Source organism: Pipistrellus kuhlii, unplaced genomic scaffold, assembly GCF_014108245.1.
Source record: "Pipistrellus kuhlii isolate mPipKuh1 unplaced genomic scaffold, mPipKuh1.p scaffold_m20_p_3, whole genome shotgun sequence".
Classification (NCBI taxonomy): Eukaryota; Metazoa; Chordata; class Mammalia; order Chiroptera; family Vespertilionidae; genus Pipistrellus; species Pipistrellus kuhlii.
The window spans coordinates 87,446,453-87,470,158 of NW_023425529.1; the positions used below are offsets into that span (position 1 = coordinate 87,446,453).

At 42.4% G+C, this 23,706-nt stretch overlaps 1 protein-coding gene across 7 annotated transcripts in view; it reads left to right on the plus strand.

Moving 5' to 3' along the window:
* Positions 1–18,757: 18,757 nt before the first annotated feature.
* The window catches only part of PAN3 (poly(A) specific ribonuclease subunit PAN3), a 163,032-nt gene continuing 158,083 nt past the window's right edge, over positions 18,758–23,706 (plus strand). For all 7 annotated transcript variants that reach the window (XR_004990857.2, XM_036454657.2, XM_036454660.2 and 4 more), the window contains exon 1: positions 18,758–19,329. Coding sequence is in view for 6 of the 7 variants with exons in the window: in XM_036454657.2 (XP_036310550.1) it covers positions 18,891–19,329 (439 nt within the window). In the remaining variant the exon portion in view is untranslated. The remainder of the gene's footprint in view (positions 19,330–23,706) is intronic.

Genomic DNA, 23,706 nt, shown 5'->3' on the forward strand with positions numbered 1-23,706 from the left:
ATAGGTCTACGCTGAACCACTGATCCTTGCAAGCTGGACAAGACTTTTTAATCTTAGAATTACATAAAATAACAGTGTATCTTACAATCATTGGGTCTTATATTTGATGGACTATAATAATAATCTAATCCATGTAGTAATTTTTGAATACAAAAAATATTCTAAAATATATGATGTTGTAATATATTCCTATAGGTAGCTTAAAAATATTAAAATGCTCAATCATTATAGAATAGCCCCAACCGGTTTGGCTCGGTGGATAAAGTGTCAGCTTGCGGACTGAAGGGTCTCAGGTTCAATTCCAATAAAGGGCATGTACATTGTTTGCAGGCACATCCCCAGTAAGGAGTGTGCAGGAGGGAGCTGATTGATATTTCTCTCTCATCAATGTTTCTAACTCTCTATCCCTCTCCCTTCCTCTCTGTAAAAAATCAATGAAATATATTTTAAAAAATTATTATAGATTTTCTTACAGATTTTTATTTGGAAAGTTGAGAACAGACTTGAAAATGGTTTGAAATATTATAGGTGAAAACTATGTCCTAGCCCTAGCTGTGTCCTAGCCCTAGCTGGATTCTGGTCAAGGGCCCGTACCTTGGTTGCAGGCTCAATCCCCAGCCCTAGTTGGGGCACAAGGGAGGCAAGCAATCGAAGTGTCTCTTTCACATCTTTGTTTCTCTCTTCTCTCTTCCTCCCTTCCACTCTCTCTAAAAATCAGTGGGAAAATATTCTCAGGTGAGGATTAATCAAAATAAAAAATTTAAAATGTATGTCATAAAATATATTTTAGCCGAAACCGGTTTGGCTCAGTGGATAGAGCACCGGCCTGCGGACTGAAAGGTCCCAGGTTCGAGTCCGGTCAAGGGCATGTACCTTGGTTGTGGGCACATCCCCAGTTGGGGGGGGGGGGTGTGTGTGTGTGTGTGCAGGAGGCAGCTGATGGATGATTCTCTCTCATTGATGTTTCTAACTCTCTATCCCTTTCTCTTCCTCTCTGTAAAAAGTCAATAAAATATATTTCAATATATATATATATTTTAAAAATAAATATATTTTTATTTATTTCAGAGAGGAAGGGAGATGGAGAGAGAGATAGAAATATCAATGGTGAGAGAAAATGATTGATTGGTTGCCTCTTGTATGCCCATGACAGGGGATCAAGCCTGCAAACTGGACATGTGCCTTGCCTGGGAATCTAACTGGGACTTCCTAGTTCATGATAGTCATGCCAAGGAGTTTAGATATATATTTAATTCAATGAGAAATGAATTCAGATTTTAATGGGGGTAGGGGTGGGCTATGATTGATTCTCCAGTTATGATTTTTAAAAATATGTTTTTATTGATTTTAGAGAAAGGAATGGAGAAGGAGAGAGATAGAAACATCAATTATGAGAGTCATCAATTGGCTGCCTCCTGCACACCCCCTATTGGGAATGGAGCCAAAACTCAGGCATGTGCCTTGACCTGGAATCAAACCTCCTAGTTCATGGGTTGATGCCCAAACACTGAGCCATACCAGCTAGGCTACAGTTTGTTTTTTTAATCCTCACTGAGAATATATTTTTCATTAATTTTAGAGAGAGGGAATGGGAGAGAGAGAGAAACATTGATCAATTGCCTCCCATAGATTCCCTAACCAGGCTCAAATCTGAAATCTAGGTATGTGCTCTGACCAGGAATTAAACCCTCCACCTTTTGGTGTTTTGGCCAAGGCTCCAACCAACTGAACCACAACGACATGGGTTCCAGTTACAATTTTTACTTTTTATTTCCCCCCAGCTAGCTGTATTGAGATATAATTGACATCTAAGATTATGTAAGGCATATAATCTGATGATTTGATACATGTATATATAGTATTGCAAAATGATTACCACAATTAGGTTAGTTAACACATTCATCACCTCACATAATTACATTTTTTATGTGTTGTGAAAACATTTAAGAGCTACTTTCTTAGCAATTTTCAAGCATGTAACAAAGTATCATTATTATTATTTTTGTTAATCCTCACCCAAGTATATTTTTCCATAGATTTTTAGAGAGAGTGGGAGGAGGAGAGACACAGAGAGAAACATCGATTGGTTGTTCCCTGAATGTACCCAAACTAGGAGCGGGAATTGATCCTGCTACCAAGGTATGTGCCTACAACCAAGGTATGCACCCTTGACTGCAATCAAACCTGGGACCCTTTGGTCCATGAGCTGATGCTCTACCCACTGAACCAAACCAGCTGGGTCTGTAACAAAGTATTAAATACTAGAGGCCTAGTACAAGATATTCATGCTCTGGGGGGGGGGGGGGGGGGGGGGAAGGGTTGGTGGTGTCCTTCAGCCTGGGCTGCATCCTCCCACAGTCTGTGAGGATGTCCATGGGCCTAAGCTGGCAGTCGGGCATCCTTCTCACAGTCTGGAACCCTTTGCTCTGTACTGCCTGCCTGCTTGCTGCTCCTTACCACTCAGCTTGCTGCTCTGTAACACTACCACGGAGGTGGGAGAGGCTCCTGCCGCTGCCGCTGTGTTCGCCAGCTATGAGCCCGGCTTTTGGCTGAGCAGTACTCTCCCTGTAGGAACACACTAACCACCAGGAGGCAGCTCCTCCATTGAGCATCTGCCCCCTGGTGGTCAGTAACATCACAGCAACCGGTCGTTTCACCATAAGAGACACTTTGGCTTTTATTATATAGACTAGAGGCCTGGTGCACGAAAATTTGTGCATGGATCCTGGGGTGGAGGTGGGGGGTGGGGGGTTGTCCCTCAGCCCAGCCTGAACTCTCTCTAATCTGGGAAACCAACAGTTGGACATCCCTCTCACAATCCAGGACTGCTGGCCCCCAACTGCTCACTTGCCTGCCTTCCTGATTGCCCTTAACCACTTCTGCCTGCCAGCCTGATCACCCCCTAACCACTCCCATGACAGCCTGATTGGTGTCTAACTGCTCTCCTGCCAGCCTGTTTGCCCCCAACTTCCCTCCTATGCCGGCCTGGTCACTCCTAACTGCCTTCCCCTGCTGGCTTCTTTCGGCTGCAGAACTAACTTGTATCAATAGATGTTTAGCCCTATTGATTTGGCTCAGTGGATAGAGCGCCAGCCTGTGGACTCAAGGGTCCCGGGTTTGATTCTGGTCAAGGGCATGTACCTTGGCTGCATGCACATCCCCAGTGGGGAGTGTACGGGAGGCAGCTGATAGATGTTTCTCTTTCATTGATGTTTCTAACTCTCTATTCCTCTCCCTTCTTCTCTGTAAAAAATCAATAAAATATATTAAAAAAAATACTAGATAATTAGACATAGTCCCACCTCCTTGCTATCAGGTGAATGAAAGTCCTGGCTGTCAGGTGGCAGGGAGTTGTCTGACCAACCGCTGATTCACAAGGGGTAGAACTTCCTCCTCCCTGCTGTCAGATGACTGTCAGACCACTGAGAGCTGTCTGACCAATGGCTGATTCTGGCTGATTCTGTGGGGGTGGGACTTCCTCCTCCCTGCTGTCAGAGTCTGGGCCAGCACAAACTGGGACATAGCATCAAGTCCCCCGGAGGCAAAAGACCCAGAGTCAACTCCCTGCCCACTTGCTTGTGCCTCTTGGATGCAGCATCCATCCTCATGGAGGGGCTGACAGGCCCAGACATGCCAGAGGCTAGGGAGCAGTGAGGCTGGATCTGTCACTGGAGTAGGTGGATCCCACCTGTCCACTTGGTCCCCAGGACCCCTGGCCGGGCTCATAGGCCCAAACAATCCAGCCTCACTGCTCAGTCCCAGACATTTCAGAGGTCGCAGAGCAGCCAGGCTTGATCTGCTACTGGAGTGGGTGCATGCCACACCCCAGCTGCATACCCCAGGCTTTCTCCACTGGTGCAGGGATCTGTGTGTGGGGCCTGGCCACCTCCCAGCCCCACACCCGGCCACTGGTGGAGAAGATTGGCGTGTAGGGATCTGAAGCCTCCCAGCTGCACCCCCCAGGCTGTCTCCGCTGATGGCTGGGATCGATTGCTGGCACTGGGATCAGTGTGTGGGCCCTGGCTGCCTCCCAGCTGCATACCCAGGGCTGCCTCAGCTGGTGGCAGGATCAGTTTATGGGGGCGTGAGTGCCTCTCAGCCAGACTGTGGGACTCCATAGGGTCTGGACTGAGGACTCTGGCAGGGCTGAGAGCACTGGGCACCACCATTTTGTAGCAGAGTGACATCTAATTTGCATATTACTCTTTTATTAGATAGGACTAGAGGTCTGGTGCACAAAATTCATGCACAGGGGCAGCGGGGGTCCCTGCCTGCACCCTCTCCAATCCAGGACCTCTTGGGGGATGTCTGACTTCTGGTTTAGGCTTGATCCTAAAAAGTTGGACATCCAGAAGTTGGACATCGCTCTCACAATCCAGGACCGCTGGCTCCTAACCAGTCACCTGCTTGCTTGCCTGATTGCTTCTAAACACTCTGCCTTCCTGCCTGATGGCTACTCTACCTGCCTGATTGCTCCTAACCACCGCTGCCTGCCTGCCTGCCTGCCTGATCACCTCTAACTGCTCTCTCCTGCTGGCCTGATTGTCCCTAACTGCTCTATAGGTCTCCGCCACCATGGCTTTGTCTGGAAGGATGTCTGAAGGGCATCCGGAAGACGTCCAGTCTATCTGGTCTCATTAGCATGTTACACTTTTATTAGTATAGTTACCACATTGAATATTAGATCCCTAGAACTTATTCATTTTATAACTGGATGTTTGTATCCTTTGACAATTTGTGTTTTTAAAATGTTGATTGGCTGCTTTTTGGAGAATGGATTGCACAAGATAAAGTGGGAGGCTAACACAATCCTCTAAGAGAGAGGTGATGACAATATGAGCAAGGGCCATGACAGTGGAGGAGAAGAGAAGATGGTGGATGCATTTTAAAGGTAGGGTGAAGGGAGTTGGGGAGGAGTGCTCAGGATCTTAGGTTTCTGCCCTAAGAAATGGGGTACTTGGAGATATCTTTTACTAAGATGAAAAAGGCTGGCAGAAGAAGAAATTTGGGAAAATAGTGAAAGTGGAATTTTAGATGTGGTACAGTTGATATATCTATGAAAATTCAAGTAACAATGACATACACATCAAGAGGTCAGACTAAAGGTATACATCTGGGTTACTAGATTACAGATGTGACTAATTTCTAGTTTACTTCTATTATGATTATAGATTATAGATTATTTTAATCCTTTGAAATTCATTGGAACCTGCTTGCATGGCTCATCATATGGTCAGTTTTATAAATGTTGTGTATGCACTTGAAAAAACGTACATACTCTATTGCAGGTGAATGCCTAACAGGGAAAGTTGGTTCATCATATTTGCATTTTCTGTACCCTTATTGATTTTGTCTGTTTAGTCTATCATTTATTGAGGTATGTGTTCAAAATTTCACATTTTTAATGTGAATTTATTTTCTCCTTTTGGTTTGGACAATTTTACATTACACATTTTGAGTATATATTGTATACATAGAAATTTGGAACTATTAAATGTTTTTGGTGATTTTAACTCTCAATATGAAATGTCCTGCTTTATCTTTGGAAGTACTTCTTGCCATGTTGTTATTCATACTTTACTATACTTTTACTTGCAAATTTTTTAGTCTGATTTTTAAATTAGCATATTATAGCAGATTACATTTCCCAAAGATGGCTTCAACAATATCGCCCATCCCACATGCTCTTAGAAATGACCTTCTCACAAAAAAGTAGAGTAATTCCCCACCTGCTTTCACGATTAGGCTGTAGTGGAAGTGATGCTGTGTGACTTCCTAGGCTCAGTTAGAAAAGATCATGAAGTTTCTGCCTGATTCACATCAGATACATACTGAGAGCCCAGCCACCAGTCTGTGCAGAAGCCCAAGCAGCCTACACTGAAGATCAGGTGGAGCAGAGTGGAGAATCTTGGCCCATAGTCTTGGGTGGTTTCCATATGACAACTATTCAACTTGCCAGCCAGGTGAGTGAGATAGCTTGAAAGTGGATCCCCAGCTCACTGTGGATGATGGGGCAGAGATGAGTCATTCCTTACAAATACTACCAAAATTGTGAAGTATGAGAGAAATCCATGACTGCTATGGTTTTCAGCCACTGTTTTGAATGTGGTTTGACAAGCAGCAGTGTAATGGAATCTTACGGATTCATCAGCTGCATTGTATTGGATTACAGTATTTGGATTTAGTTCTCTGATTTAATTGTTTTAAGATATTAATTACTGTTTCCACTGTCGGGGCACGTGCTGATAGGTTGAATTAGGGGTTGAGGCTGAATCTGGCCATATTTGCTTTTCATGCAAAGAAGGGAATTATTGTGGTAGCTCGGGGGGCTGATCCTAACTATCAAGAGAAAATGGCATTGCTACTACACAAACAGGTAGGGAATATGTCTGGAATGCAGGAGATATGCTGGGGCATTTCATAGTACTCCCCTACCCAGGGATTAAAATCAAGAGCAAACTATAAATACCTAATACTGGCAGCACTGCTAAAAATCCACACTCCTCAGGAATTAAGGTTTGGGCCACCTCAACAGATAAGGAATCATAGACAGCCAAGGGTGCCTGCTGATGCCAGAGGGATAAGGAAGGAATGGGTAGTGGAAGAAGGCAGTTTTGTGTGTGTGTGTTTTAAAAATTGATTTTGTACAATAGAAATTCTTTTTATTGATTTCAGAGAAAAGAGAGGGAGAGATAGATAGAAACATCAATGATGAGAAAAGATAGTAATCAATTGGCTCCCCCCCCCACCCCCACCCCCCCCACACACTGGGAATCAAGCCCATAACCTGGGCATCTGCCTGATGGGGAATTGAATCATAAACAGGCCATTTAATTGATTTTATTTTTTATTTTTATTTTAAAAAACATATTTTATTGCTTTTTTACAGAAAGAAAGGAAGAAGGTTAGAGAGCTAGAAACATTGATCAGCTGCCTCTGGTACACCTCCTACTGGGGTTGTTCCCACAACCAAGGTACATGCCCTTCAAGTACATGCTTGTAGAGCGCCACCTGCGAAGGCACTGGACATCCTTTAAATTATCATATGAGCCCAAGGCACTGGCAGAGTCCAAGAGGGCTGGGTGTTATTCAGTTTCTGACTTACCTTTGTCCAGGTGTCAGCAGGGGTGGGTCTAGATATGTAAATCCAGCAATGCTAGGGCCTAGTTAAGAATGCAAATAAGCTCCTTTGACCCTATAAAATAAATCTGCTGCGTGGCTCAGGGCTTGCTGCCTCTCCATCAGAGAGGAATGGCGCCCCCCTAGCTCCCAGCTTGATGAATCTATTTCTGCCTCTTGGCCTCTTTCTTTTTTTAATTTCTTAATCCCCAGCTCCTCCACTCAGAAACCTGATTGTTTCCTATTCCGTGATGGAAATGGACACGGAAAACAAGAGAAACAGCCCCTCGCACATATCCTTGACTGGAATTGAACCTGGGACCTTTCAGCCCACAGGCTGACACTTTATCCACTGAGCCAAACCAGTTAGGCCATTTAATTGGTTTTAAAGAAAGAGAAGGAGGGAGGGAAAGAGAAAGAGAAAGAGCTAGAAACATTGATCCATTGCCTCATGCAGGTGCCCTGACTGGGGATTAAATCCACAACCTGGGTCTGTGCCCTGACTGGTAATTGAACTTGCCACCTTTTGCTGTACCTGACAACACTCCAACCAACTGAGCCACATCGGCCAGGTCAAGAAGGTAGTAATATAAATAGGCACGACTATGTGGTTAAGTTGAAGAAACAGAGTTGGAATAGTAATTTCTTCTTTTGATTGAATATCTTTGTATATATTAAACAACCTTTTCCTCTCCTCTTTGATTCCCCTTCCATTTAACACAATTTGCATTAATAGTAAGTTATAGGATATCAATAGGAGAGTAATTCAATTACGTGTGAATATCACCCAAACATGGACAAAGAAACTTTGCATCCTTCTTTGGGGGTAGGGTTGCTTGTTTTAAGTTTATGAAGATTAGCTATTAGCCTAGCTGGAATTATACTTTGCTATCATTTTTATTTTCAAGTTAAAATATTTAAATCATACAGAGATACCAAGTTGACAAGTCAAGGACTATGTCAAATTAGCTATACTGGAAGTTGTAGTTAGCATAATTTATTTCCTATTAGGTATAGTAATAATTAATGTCGTTTTCTAATATTTTTAAAATCGAATTTATTTAAATACAACAAAATTTAATCAACAATATAGTTGCCGTTGTTTTCTACTACTTGTGCCCAACGCTCAGGAAGCATTTTAATCCCTGTGTTGTAAAATTCTTGTGATTTTGATGCAAAAAATTTGGTCAATGCATTTTTGAGGCATTCTTCATTATTAAATTTTTTTCCAAGAAGAAAGTTTTGCAAAGAACGAAACAAATGGTAATCGGAAGGGGCAATATCAGGAGAATATGCAGGTTGAGGGAGAACTTCCCATTCCAACTGGCGCAGTTTTTCAGCAGTGATTCTTGCAGTATGCGGTCGTGCGTTATCGTGGTGAAGAATTACGTCCTTCCGATTAATCAGCGCGGGTTCTTTTTCTCTTAAAGCTTGGGCTAACCTTTCCAATTGGGCACTATACACTGCACTTGTAATGGTTTGGTTAGATGGTAAAAGTTCATAATGAAGAATTCCTTCAAAATTCCACCAAACACACAACATCACTTTTTTCGCATGCAAGTCAGGTTTTGGCGTGGCCTGCGGAGCCTCATTTTTGTCCAACCATTGAGGCCGCCTTTTCAAATTAACATACAGCACCCATTCTTCATCTCCGGTAACAATTTGCTCTAAAAACGGCAAACGGTTTTGACGAGAGAGGAGCGAACTGCAAATTGTGACTCTTTGATTACGGTTGTTGTCGGTCAACTCATGAGGAACCCATTTTCCAAACTTTTGGACTTTGCCAAGTGCACGCAATTGATTGGAAATTGTTTTTTGTGAACAATTTAAAGTTGTCGCAAGCTCTTGTTGGGTAATTTGAGGATTTTGCACCAAAAGAGCTTGAAGAGCTTCTTGATCAAAATTGGACACACGGCCTCGACCACTCTTGTCATCTAACGAAAAATTTCCCTCGCGAAATTTCTCAAACCAACGCTGGCATTTTCTGGCGCTAACTGCATCTTGACCAAGAGCACTACAGATGTTTTTTGCAGCCTCACTTGCTTTTCTTCCTAATTGGAACTCGTAAAGCATGCAGTGCCAAATATGCTCTTCATCCGCCATCTTCTTAGCCCTGGTTTTGCAACAAAAACCAAACCAAACACAAACTTTTTCAAGCAAAACTTGTTAATTGCACTTCACACGTTCTGTAGATACCACGTGTTTGAAGGTTATGTCAATACAAGTCAACGCCAAGCAAGATTTTAAACGAATGTTTAAAAACGACATTAATTATTACTAGACCCGATATATGGTTCTTAATTAATGTTTAGCACAGAGGAATGTGCACGTAATCTGGAAGGTGGGGGGCACCAGGCATTAAGGCCACTGATCTACAAGCTGCCCTATTGGTGTGGGGAAGCACCAGGACCTAAAGTTGCTTCAGCTTTTATGATTCCTGGGCCAAGTGCATGTGCAACGCCATGACAACCTCTGAACTCAGTGAGAAACAGATGGGGATTCCAGTTCATCCTAAACAGTTCCATTGTCCTTTTAGGCTCCAGTTTGTCCTGTTCTTATTCACATCCAGCACTCCTTTTACATTACTGTATAGGCCAACTCAGTTCTGTACAGATATCACTCATAGTGGCTGTGTTTCTCTGATTGAATCCTGATAAAAATATAGTCTTTTTTCCTTAATCTAACCTGAAAGTTTTTTTTTTTTTAATAAGAAATTGTTTAATTTTCCACAATCCGTTATTCCATTTCCTGTTTGAGGGTCTGTTGGACAGCTTAAGACCAGTCAGTGGTTGTTCCTACTCATTCAGTGGCCTGTGCAGTGGGAGTTTTGCTTGCATTTAAGCAAACTTCAAAAATTCTAAATAAACTGTATTACCCAGATCCTTGCTCTATAGTAGGTAATATGAAGTCAGTAACAGACTGTAAAAAACATTTCTTGCTTCCAGGAGCAACATTTTAATCTTTATTTATTTATTTATTTATTTTTTAAAAAAATATTTGTATTGATTTTTTACAGAGAGGAAGGGAGAGAGATAGAGAGCTAGAAACATCGATGAGAGAGAAACACTGTGGTCGTTTCTCTGCCTCTTGCACACCCCCTACCGGGGATATGCCCGCAAACAACGTACATGCCCCTGACCGGAATCGAACCTGGGACCTTTCAGTCCGCAGACCGATGCTCTACCACTGAGCCAAACCGGTTTCGGCTAATTTTATTAATGACATATCTCATTAAGATTCTTGCTTTAATACATATTTTTTTCAGTAAGTCTTCTGATTTAAAGCTTTTCATCAAAGAGTATGAACTAGAAAATCTGCACTGAAACAAATACATGATCTTTGAAATAGTAAAATCAATTATTAATGCTGAACTATATTGAACTATCAGATTTAAAATTAAATTATAAAACATAACATTACAGCATATTACACACAGTGGAAATATTAAGTGGTTTTCTGGAGTAGCATGCTTAACCAACAGAAATGGTGGCAGTGGGCTTTGCTAAGTTAAAGGTACTTCTGTAAGACTGATGGTAGCTGTACGGGAGGATAACAATGATATACTGGATTATCAGGGTTATTTCCAAAGTACAATTAATATTAAAATCATATAATCTCAAAGGAATTTAAAAAGAATGAGACTCTTTAAGTCCTTTGGAAACTTTAAGGTAGCACATTTTACTACCACAAAGACTGAATGAGCAATCTGTACAATTTATACAAGGATATAAGTATGACGGTGCTAACAGACTATCTTGTCTAGCAGTGTGTCATAGATACACTAAGCAATCTTTCAACATACAGTTATTTATAATTACCACAAATAGGAAGGTGTTCGTTTTGGGTGTAGCCAAAATTTGTCAGCCCTAGCTGGTTTGGCTCAGTGGATAGAGTGTCGGCCTGCAGATAGAAGGGACCTGCTTTGGATTTGTTGGATTTGGTCAACAGCATGTACCTCAATTGTAGGCTCCTCCCTCTCCTGGGCCCTGGACAGGAGGCAACCAATCAATGTTTTTCTCACACTGATATTTCTCTTTGTCTTTCCATCTATCTTCCACTGGCTCTAAAATCAATGGAAAAATATATTTGGGTGAGGATGAAAAAAACAACAAACCCCAGCCCTCCAAACCAAGAGTAACATGAGGCAACTGCAGATAACCTTGTATAGAATTTTAGAGCAGAACTTAGAGCGTAAGATGACATAGAACTTTAATATACTATATATATATATATATATATATATAAACAGTTTTAATTTCTGGGATTTGAAAATAGTCTATACATGTAATTTCCACTCTAAACTATCTTGGGGAATAATTTTTAAACTTAAGTAACTGTCACTAACACAATACTCAATCATTGAGAAAATGTAAAGTTTTCTTCCCAATTATTGGTACTTAATACAAATGAATACTAACATTAGCTTTTAGCAATCTGTTGCTAGGGGAATGTTGCTGGAAGCCACCAAGACAAAAAATAGTTCTCACACTATATCCCAAAGTAAATATAATTGATGGATTATTTGCAGGTTTAGATGTAATATTCATTAGCATAAGAGTAATTTATGAGTTGTCTGAAGATTTACTTTTAGTTTAGGATACTCAAAAATTAGCCCTACCTAAAGAGACAACTCTATTATAGAAGTAGGCAGTTGCCTACAAAATGTATTTTTAGGAGATGCATACTGTGAGAAGAGACTAGATAATTTTTATCTGCATCATACCACTTTTTAAAAATGATTTTATTGATTTCAGAGAGAGGAAGGTAGAGGGAAGAGATAGAAATAACAATGAGAGAGAATCATCAATTAGCTGCCTTCTGTATCACAACCTGGGCATGGGCCCTGACTGGGAATTGACCTCCAGTTTCATGCATGGGTGGTTCAAACACTGGGCCACAGTTGCACTGACCAGGCTGCATCATGCCTTTTTATTCAACAATAAATTTTAGAGAATAAAGGCACAAGTAATTCCATCTCTCTATGACCATTTAGGTTATTATCAACAATGTCTCAAACGAACATCGTTATGCAAGCCTCCTTGTGCACGAGTGTTCATCTAGAGTAGATACCAAGAGTGGCATTGCTGGGTAATAAGGCATGAATATTTAAAAATTTTATACTTGTTACCAATTGCCCTCCTAAGTGGCTGTATCAGTTAGCCCTCCTACCAGCGATATTTGTTCCTGGGATTTTTCTTTCTTTTTTTTTGTTTTGTTAATCCTCACTCGAGGATATTTTTTCCATTGATTTTTTAGAGAGAGTGGAAGAGAGGGGGAGAGAGAGAGAGAAACATTGATTTGAGAGAAACACATCGATTGGTGGCCTCCCTCCCACAGATGCCCCAACCAGGGTAGGGGATGGAGCCTACAACTGAGGTGTGTAACCTTGAACGGAATCAAACCGGGGACCCTTCAGTCTGCAGGCCAAACCGGCTAGGGAAGGTTCACAATAGAATGATAGCCTTAACATTTATTTAAATATGACTTTTTATATTCATGTACTAAAAGGCGACCCAGAATGCTCCTCCCTTCAGCAGCACATATACTTAAAGAAGAGTCAGAAAAAATAAGATGGAGAATGACTAGATTCCTGAGAAAATGTTAGGGGAAGTTCAGAGCATGAGAGAAAAAGTTAGTTCTAGATAGAATGGGCTCCTGTTCTAATAAGCTAGGACAGTGACTAGAAAACATATTAAAAGGATGCAGACAGTCCTGGTAGTAGTTGTTGTTGTTGTTGTTCTTCTTCTTGTTGTTGTTGTTGTACTACTTCTTCTTCTTCTTCTTCTTCCTCCTCCTCCTCCTCCTCTTCTTCTTCTTTCTTTCTTTCTCTCTCTCTCTCTCTCTCTCTCTCTCTCTCTCTCTCTCTCTCTCTCTCTCTCTCTCTCAAATCAGTTTAAAAATGTGGACAGCCTGGCAGGTGTGGCTCAGTGGTTGAGCATTGACCTATAAACTAGGGAGGTCATGGTTTGATTCCAGGTCAGGGCACATGCCTGGTTTGCAGGCTTGATCCCCAGTGTGCGGTGTGCAAGGGGCAGCCAATCAATGATTCTCTGTCATCATTGATGTTTCTCTTTCTCTCTCCCTTCCTCTCTGAAATCAATTAAAAAAATATATATATATATATTCTAAATATTTTATTGATTTTTTTACAGAAAGGAAGGGAGAGGGATAGAGAGTTAGAAACATTGATGAGAGAGTAACATCTATATATTAGCTGCCTCCTGCACAATCCCTAATGGGGATGCGCCCACAACCATAGTACATGCCTTTGACCGGAATCAAACCCAGAACCCTTCAGTCCACAGGCCAATGCTCTATCCACTGAGCCAAACTGGTTTCAGCAATAAAAATATATTTTTTAAAATGTGGACAAATTTTAAAATAGGTTATAATAGGAAATCAAGAAGACCTGTGATTAGGACAGTGTTTCTAAAAAATCCAGGAACACTAACTCCACAAAGTGACTAGAGAAAAAAGTGTCTTGTGGCAAAACCTTTTTGTAAATTCTGCATATTATATCCTGCTTTTTGAGATATATACATATCACAAACATATTCAAGGATAGAAAAAAAATTTGAAGTAAATAATTTACTTGAATGTTTCCCAAACATTCTCAACAATAGTATGTTTTTCTTTGTGTAGTACCAATTAATATATGGTTGAACTGTCTTTCATGAAATATATCTTGAGAAACACTGGACTAGTGAAAATTTGAAGAAATGCCAACAGAGTGTCCAATTGTATTCAAATTAATTTGAAAAAACAAAACCAAAATACAGAAAACAATTTAATATACATCAATGTACTCCTCCGAATTAAAAGGTTAAGATTAAGTTACAGTAAATTTTAGCTGAAATCAGTTTGGCTCAGTGGATAGAGCTTTGGCCTGCGGACTGAAAGATCCCAGGTTCCATTCTGGTCAAGGGCATGCACCTTGGTTGCGGGTATATCCCCAGTAGGGGGTGTGCAAGAGGCAGCTGATCGATGATTCTCTCTCATCGATGTTTCTAGCTCTCTATCCCTCTCTCTTCCTCTGTAAAAAATCAATAAAATATATATTTTTAAAAAAAGTTACAGTAAATTTTAATGCTTATTTTTCTATTTTAGAAATAATGTTTAAGATACAAATTTGGGAAGCATATGAAAAATCTACTCTATCTTCCCATCTTAGTAAAAACACAATGTTTTGAGACAGTTACTTTAATCTTTATTTTTTAAATTATTTACATCAGTATAACAATGCAGCATATATACTTTTTTGTTAAATATTTACAATGTGTCATAAGCATTGTACATTTTTTATGCTACCATGTAAAAATATATATTTTTATTCATTTCAGAGAGGAACAGAGAGGGAGAGAGAGAGAGAAATGTCAATGATGAGAGAGAATCACTGATCAGCTGCCCCCTGCACACCCCACACTGGGGATCCAGCCTGCAACCCGGGCATGTGCCCTCACCGGGAACCAACCTGTGACCTCCTGGTTCATAGGTCCATACTTAACCACTGAGCCACTCTGGCCAGGCTTGATGCTTTTTTTTAATGACTGCATAATATTACTAGTGGATAGTCCATTATTTAACCATCCCCTTTGGTTTTCAGAATTTAGAAATTTCCTCTTTTGCATTGATCACACCAATAGTTATTATTATTTTTTTAGGAATTATTTAAATAGAATAATAATATTTCAAAGGCAATGTACATTTTATTTATTTATATTTTTTGTGTGGAGGCAATGTACATTTTAAAGGGCTTTGGAAAAAACACTGCTAACTTGCTTGGGGTGGGGTGGGATAAGAGAGTGTATCATAAAAAATGTATTAAAGTGATTTTTTGGCCCTAGCCTGTTTGGCTCAATGGATAGAGCGTCTGCCTGCAGACTGAAGAGTCCTGGGTTTGATTCTGATCAAGGGCATGGGCCTTGACTGCAGCTCTTCCCCATCTTGGGCCCTGGTAGGGGCTCCTGCAGGAGGCAACCAATCCATGTGTTTCTTTTAGATTGATGTTTCTCTCTGTCTTTTCATGTCCCACTCTCTCTAAAAACGAATGGAAAAGTATCCTCGGGCGAGGATTAATTACAAAATAAGTGACTGTTTGCTCTGTTTTCCCCAATTTAATTCAGGTTTTGTTTGTTAACAGTGGCAAATTTTTCTAGCTGATAGAGGTTTACAAATCCTGTCATTTATTGTATTATCCCCATTGTTTTGCAACATACTAAATATGTCTTATATTTCTTCATCTAGGCAGTAGATACCATTTTCCCCCCATAAAAGAAGGCTACGGAGTGTCCAAATGAAGATTGTAAAGCCCATGTTGAAATATACCAATTTATCAATACTCTATGGATATTGTTCAAGGAACTCTAAAGCTAGTTTTATCAACGTGCTGATAATGACTAATCAGAGTATTGAAGTCACCTACAATAGCTCTAGCATCTCAGTCTACTTTCTCTCATCTTGTTCACAGAATTTAATAGAAAACTTTGTCAAACATGGTTTTTAGGGATGAGTTACTTATCTTTGGAGTTTCCCTCATGATCCCCAGTAATTCTTTTTTTAATTTTTATTTTTTATTATATTTTATTGATTTTTAACAGAGAGGAAGGGAGAGAGATAGAGAGCTAGAAACGTCGATGAGAGAGAAACATCGGCCAGCTGCCTCTTGCACACCCCCTACCGGGGATGTGCCCGCAACCAATGTACATGCCCTTGACCGGAATCGAACCTGGGACCTTTCAGTCCGCAGACCGACGCTCTATCACTGAGCCAAACCGGCTTCAACGATTCCCAGTAATTCTTGATGACAGTCTATATCTCACACATTTTGTATATTAGAGTCTAGAACAGAACTTGATTGGTACATAGTATAGAGTATATTCTCAATAAAGGTTGGAATGACATGCTTAATTTGGCATGAACTTAATGAACCTCTGTTATCGCTCTATAAGACACCATTTTCTAAGCCACATGTGTCAAACACAAGGCCCTCGGGCCAAATCCGTCCCGCCAGGCCTTGCAATGTGGCCCGCACCGCGCTGTCATCACTGCACTCCGCTGTGTTTCCATCACAATGACAGTTTATGACTGTTCAGTAAACCATTCGGCCCGCGATTTAGGCTGGATTTTAGATTTTGGCCCTTTCTCTGATTGAGTTCGACACCCCTATTCTAAGCCATCAAAAGGCATATACTTCACTTAGAAATGGCAAAATGTGTAATGAATGGGAAAAGCACATATTTTGTAATTAGAAGCTCTGAGTTGAAGTTCTGGCTTTGCAATTTACAGCTGGTAATTTTGTATAACTCTAGGTCTTAGTTTGTTCATCGACAAATGGGGGTAACCCACCTTCTCTACTTTCCTCCTAGGGTTCTTAGATGGATCAAATTTATTTTCTAAAGGGACATTGATCATGTCATTACTTGACTTCAAAAAACCCTTTAATAACTTTCTATTGTCCTGAGGAAAAAAATCTAATCCTTTAACATGCTTTATAAGGACTTCTGTAATATGGTCCCTGCTCAATCCTACATGATCACTATTCTAAACAGTCTAATCTCTCTTTCTCCTCAGAGCCTTTGTACAAGCTGTTTGTTTTGCTTGGAATGCGATATTACTAATAGCAATAGATGCAACATACTTAATTATTACTAAGCATGGGATACTTTATATACCACAATACATTCCTTTATACTTTATGAAGTATGTACTATTCTTATCTTCTTTACAGATATGGCATAGAAAAGTGAAGCAACTTACCCAGAGTAACAGCTATTGTTCTAAAAATAAAATTAAAAAAGTCTTATTGATTTCAGAAAGAGGAAGAGAAAGAAATATCAATGATGAGAGATAATCATTGATTGGCTGCCTCCTGCATGCACCCCACTGGGGACTGAGCCCCAAACCCAGCATGTACCTTTGATTGGAATCGAACCCGGGACCCTTTAGTCCACAAGCCTACAGGTACTCCTTCCACTGAGCCAAACCGGCTAGGACATAACACAGCTATTGTAAGTTCTAGTTATAAACTCAGCTCTCTCAGAATTAAAAGATGTTCTCAACTCCTACTATTAAGGTATCAACTTTCTCCATGAAGTATAAGATCTATAAAATCCTCTATCAGCCAATGTGATAAGGTTAGCACTTAAGACACTGGTTTATAATTGCCTGAGTACTTACTGCTTCTCCAACTAGAGGAAAAACAAAACATTTAACTCAGACAAGACTGCATCTTGTTTACATTTACTTCTCTAGCTTCTAGCACAGTTCCTTGTACATGTAATAGGCATTAATAAATATGGTGAATAAATATGGGAAAATGTTTTAAAACAAAGACATAATACAATGTAATTATTTTCAAATTTAGCTAAAGAGCATCTCCAGGCTTACCAGTTTGTGGTCTATGGAATCCGCTTTTCCCCTTTTTTGCCTTGTGGTACACTTGTTTATATCTGTTCTTTTGTGTCTCTTCTGTTGCCATAATTCCTTAAATACTACCAACAAACATCCCCAGTCCCCCTTAATAACCGCCATACTGCTTTTTGAGAAAATCTTTTACAGAGAAGAAAAATTAAAATGCTAAAATTACTTTTCCCTTCATAGAAATTCTTTAAAATTCCTGAAAGCTTTTTAATAATAGCAGACCAAAACATCAGAGAGCTCTGAGGGGAAAAAGTATCTTTTATAAAATGAATTTCAAATCAAGGCTAGGCTGAAAAACAAAACCTAATATATTTATAAATGAAACCTTCCGTAGCTGCCTAGACAGTGTTGTCACCAGGAAGCATCTTATTTTTCATATTTGGCTGAAGGCTTTCAGTAACATAAATTCAGAGAAAACAGGTGCAGCACCGAGCAGGGGTTTGCCTAAATCAACCTTGTTTTGATTGTCTTTTTTTTTTTTTTTTTTAATAGAACGCCAGAATTTATTCAGCCCTGTAACTGTCATCATCTTCAAGAAGAAGGGAAAAAAAGTAGGGTGGTAAAAAAAGAGGGAGAGGAAGTATGGCAAACAGGAAAATATTCTTCAAATGGAGCAAGGTCTTGCTTGGGCTCCCTCTCCAGATGCGGGTCCTCCAAGCGCGGTTTTGCAGTTACTCTTGTCCCTTCCATCAGAAAATAACATCTGGCTTTACAAGCAAGAGGATACACAAAATAGTTGGTCTCGTGAGAACTTCACCAGCCGGATGAGCGTGTGGGAAAGCCACTGCGGACCGCCCGCCTCTCTGACGCAGGCTCGCAGGCGCCCGGGGACCGGACGCCTGGCCGGGCTTCCCCTAGCGTTCCCGCTACCCACAAGGCCCCGCGCCTCGCCGCGCATGCGCGGCGCCGACGGCCGTCTCAGGAAGAGGAAAATGGAATAAACAACTCGGAGGAACCAGAGCGCGAGAGGGAGAGTGGAGGCAGAATTTAAAAATAAACCGGCGCTCCGCCCTCCCCACCTGTTCGCGGCTGCAGCTCCCCCTCCCCTCGCCCGCGCCCTCGAAATCCCTGCCTGGGCCCTCGCGCCCACCCCGTCGTCCCGCACGGCCCCTTTAAGAAAAGAGAACGAGAGAGTGAGTTGAGAGAATCCCAACTCCCCCTCCCCTCCGCGCCCTCCTACCCCGTCCTCCCTCCCCTCTCCCCCCCTCTCCCCGGGCGGCCTGGGCTCCCGCTGCGGGACAGACCCACCCGCCCGGCTCTTCTCCGGCTCCGGCGGCGGCCTCCTTCCCTCCCCGGTCTATGGTGGCGGCGGCTCCTCGGGCAGCAGCGGAAGGCGAGGCTGCGGCGTTGCCATGAACAGTGGCGGCGGCCTCCCGCCCCCCTCGGCCGCCGCCTCCTCTTCCTCCTCCTCCGCACTGGCGGCGGCGGTGGCGGTGGTGGCCCCGCCGGGGGTCGGGGGCGTCCCCGGCGGGGCGGCGACGGGAGTGAAGCTCAAGTACTGCCGCTACTACGCCAAGGACAAGACTTGCTTCTACGGGGAGGAGTGTCAGTTCCTGCACGAGGACCCCGCCGGGGCGGCCGCGGGCCTCGGCCTCCATAGCAACAGCGTCCCCCTGGCGCTGGCGGGCGCGCCCGTGGCCGGCTTTCCGCCCGGAGCGGTGCCGGGCGGGGGGGCCGGGCCGCCCCCGGGGCCCAAGAAGCCGGACCTGGGGACCCCGGGGGCAGGAGCCGCAGCTGGCGGCGGCGGCGGTGGCGGTGGCGGCGGCGGACTCGACGGACCGCGGCTGGCAAGTGAGTGTGGTCGGGCCGGGCGGGCGGCGGCGGACGGAAGGCCTAGGGCCCGCGGCCCGGGTGAGGCCGGATGAGGCCCTGCAGGCGAGCCTGGCTCGCGGGCTCTCCCCTGCCTCCCGAGGCGGTCTGAGCGGCCTAGGCTAGGCCTGCTTCTTCCTTCCTTCTTCCTGCTTCCCCTTCTCACGGCCTAGGGCGAGCCGAGGAGTGAGGGGAGGCTGGGTTCCCGGGAACGTGGGTGGGTGGACCGGGATGGTGTGAGTGGGGGCGGGGAAGAGGGGGAGAGGCTTTGGAGCGCGGAGTGTGAGAAAGGGGGTGTCGTTTCCGGGGTGTGTGGAGAGGGGCCGGGCTTGCAGGCACCGGTGTGTTGCCTGTGTGGAGCGGTGTCTGCAGAGTGTTGAGGTTCCCCAGTGGGTGTGGAGGTAGTGGGGCGGGGTTAAGGCTTCCTGGAGTAGGTTGAAAGAACGGAAAAGTTTGTGTAAGGCTTATGGGAGAAGAGTTTTCCAGGCAGAAAAGGCTTTCGAAGGATTGGGAGTTAATAAACCGCAGCTCTTAGTGTGTTCAGATTTAGTTGAAAATGTAGAGGAGGAATTTCACAAGACTTGCATTTCAACATAATTTTTTGGAATAAGTTTGCTGGGTGTCAGTAGGGGGATTATGCCTTCTACAACTTTGTATCCAGTGAACTCAACGTGGAGCCTTGAAAGCATATCTTGTGTAGGGACTTGGGTTCAGAAATTTTAGGGTTGTTATATCTTTTAAAATCATTTGTTATTCTCTATTGACTTACAACTTTTTAGTTGTTTGTGTGGGTAGAATTTAGAATTGTAATAAGGGTTTAAGTGTAACCTATTTTACAGAATGTTGTCCTAAAGAAAGAAGTAGAACAGGTGTCAGACTTTCCTTTTCTGTTTTGAATATATCGAGCATTTCTAAACCAAGTGGGAAAGTCCTGCTTTTTTGGTATTTCTAGACAGTTTTTGAATCTTCAAATAATTTGATAGGTAACTTGGATGTCAGAACATTTTTGTAAGACTGCAAATGAACTTGATGTTGTAGCACTTACTTGCTCTTTAAGGATTAGTGTCTTGCCAGAGATTTGTGTGTGTGAAAGATTGTTTTATTTCTTTTCTTGCTTTCAGAGAGGAAGAGGGGGTCGGAGATATACATCAATGATGAGAATCATTGATCTGCTGTCTCCTGCACGCCCCTATTTGGGGATCAAGTCCACAACCAGGACATGTGACCTCCTGGTTCTTAGGCCCAGGTTCAAACACTGCCTGGCCAGTCATATTTCTTTTGCTGGGATGGGCTTGACTTTAACAGAGACTTATTTGGTAAGGTTGATATGCTAAGAAATTAATTTGTAACTTAAAATGTTTTGTAAGAAATAGTTTCTCTTTATTGGTGGAACTTTATCACTTTTGAGAAGAAACTTTACAATTTCAAGATAAATCTTTGCTGAATGTGTAAATTGTGGCCCAAATTTATTTAAGAGTAATGTTTAGTAAGCAATGAACAGTAGTTTTGTCACCTACAAAAAGAGACACTTTAAAAATGCTAGTGTTTGATTTAATCTGTGGTCTTTCTAGGGTTTTCATAGAAGTAGTGGATTTGGGACATAAATGCTAGGTGAAGATGGGAGTTGGAGAAAAATACTAGCAATGGTTCAAAGGTGAGGGGTCACTTCATATCTCAAAAAGGGAATATAATTGCCTGGGATATAGGGTCTTTTTATAAAAAAAAATGTATTTTATTGAGTTTTTACAGAGAGGAAGAGAGAGGGATAGAGAGTTAGAAACACCGATGAGAGAGAACATCAATCAGCTGCCTCTTGCACACCCCTACTGGGGATGTGCCTGCAACCAAGGTACATGCCCTTGACCGGAACCGAACCTGGGACCTTTCAGTCCACAGACTGACACTCTTATCTACTGAGCCAAACTGGTTTTGGCAAGATATTGGGTCGTCAGAGGACAGGCAGTTAATGCTAAGAAAGCATTTAAAAAATTAATATTTAGTCATGTAACAGTTATTTACTTAAATAGCTGAATCATGTATTTGGATTCAATAGGCTTGCTTTAACTTGACTGGGTAAAACCTGAGGCTCCTCTTTTTTGCTGTAGGCTTTTTCTTATAATCCTCAGTCATATGTAAGTTGTGACTTCTTATGGGTAAGAAAATTGCTTCATATCAGTTAGTAGTAAGTCAAGTTGCTCAGGAAATCAGGGAAGAGGATTGTATTGTTGATTTAATGGCTAACTGCTTTAAATGTTTGCAATTGATTATTTTATTTTACTTTCTTTAATATGTTATACTGTTCCTTAATGTATTATACGGTGTGAGGCAATAAGAAGAGAGGGACCAAGGTGACAGCTTAGGCCGAAACTGGTTTGGCTCAGTGGATAGAGCACATGTGTCAAACACAAGGCCCGCGGGCCAAATCCGTCCCGCCAGGCCTTGCAATGTGGCCCGCACTGCGCTGTCATCACTGCACTCCGCTGCGTTTCCATCACAATGACAGTTTATGACTGTTCAGTAAACCATTCGGCCTGCGATTTAGGCTGGATTTTAGATTTTGGCCCCTTCTCTGATTGAGTTCGACACCCCTAGGATAGAGTATCGGTCTGCAGACAGAAAGGTCCAGGTTTGATTCCAGTCAGGGCCATGTGCCTTGGTTGTGGGCACATCCCCGGTAGGGGTTGTGCAGGAGGCAGTTGGTCAATGTTTCTCTCTCATTGATGTTTCTAAGTCTCTATCCCTCTCCTTTCCTCTCTGTAAAAAAATCAATAAAATATATTTAAAAAAAAAAAAAGAATGTTTCTAAAAAAAAAAAAAAATGGCAGCTTAGGAAGATGCTGAGCTCACCTCCCATGAACATGCTGAATTTATAACTATATATATGACAGTCTTTGAGAGACAACTGAGAGCCAATTGAACAGCTTCTATAGCTACTGCACACCAAAGGAGACAGAGAAAGGGTGGAGAATGGGGGCAGAGGGAGAGAAATTGAGATTGAGAGATCGAGATTGTGATTGAATAGAGGATTGGGGAACTGCTAGAGCTCTCTGGGATCTGAGGTAACTTTTTAGGATCAGAGAGGCCAGTGAGTGCATTGTTTGCATTCTCCCTCCACTTGGATAGTGTAGCAGGAGTTCTGTTCAGGTGCACTGTCCAATCTGCAAGGCAGCAGTAGTGCCTTCCTGGCCACTTCACCAGCTACAACAGGATGTGGTAGAGTGTGAATATAGGGTCATCCCACCTGGAGATTGACCCAGTGGGTCAAGTGGGACACTGCAGTGTGCACCAGGCTGCCTCACTCAGGTCAGCAGGGTGCTGAAGTGTTGGGACACCAGTCTGCATTGCCTAATCCGCATTTTAGCTTGGGGAGCCAGAACAAGAGGGAGCTATCACATGTGCATACACACCAGATTGCCCTGCCCTCAACCTGTTTTATCTGGCCAGGCAGCACCTCAGGCATCACACTCTTATTCCAACTGGCCTGTTAAAACCATCTGGTACAGTTTACACAAAAGCTACTTTGTTATAGGGCCACTTTTTCAAGATTGGGAGAGAAAGTTATTTTATCTAATTCATAGGAACAGATACAGATAGTCAAAATGAGGAGACAGAGGAATATACTCCAAATGAAGGAACAAGAAAAACACCCTAATAGCTTGGCTGGTATGACTCAGTGGTTGATTATGGATCCATGAACCAGGTGGTCATGGTTCGATTGCCTGTCAGGTTGTGGGTGTAGTCCCCATTACAGGGTGTGCAGGAGGCAGTCAATCAATGCTTTTCTCTCATCATTGATGTTTCTATTTCTCTCTTTCCCTTCCTCTCTGAAATCAATAAAAATATCTTTTTAAAAAAAATATATATATTTAAAATATTTTATTGATTTTTTACAGAGAGGAAGAGAGAAGGATAGAGAGTTAGAAACATCCATGAGAGAGAATCATCAGTCAGCTGCCTCTTGCACACCCCCTACTGGAGATGTGCCCGCAACCAAGGTACATGCCCTTGACCGAAATCGAACCCGTGACCTTTCAGTCCACAGGCCAACGCTCTATCCACTGAGCCAAACTGGTTTCGGCAATAAAAATATCTTTAAAAAATCCTAATGAAATAAAGGTAAGTAATTTGCCTGATAAAGAATTCAAATAGCCCTGACCATGTAGCTCAGGTGGTTCAGCATTGTCCCATGCACCGAAAGGTTGCTAGTTCTATTCCCAGTTGTGGGTTTGATCCCTAGTTGAGCTGTGTGTGGGAGGCAACTGATCAATGTTTCTCTCTCACATTAGTGTTTCTCTCTCTCTTCCTCCTTTCTTCTTTCTTCCCTTCCTCTAAAATGAATAAAAACATAATTTTCCTTTT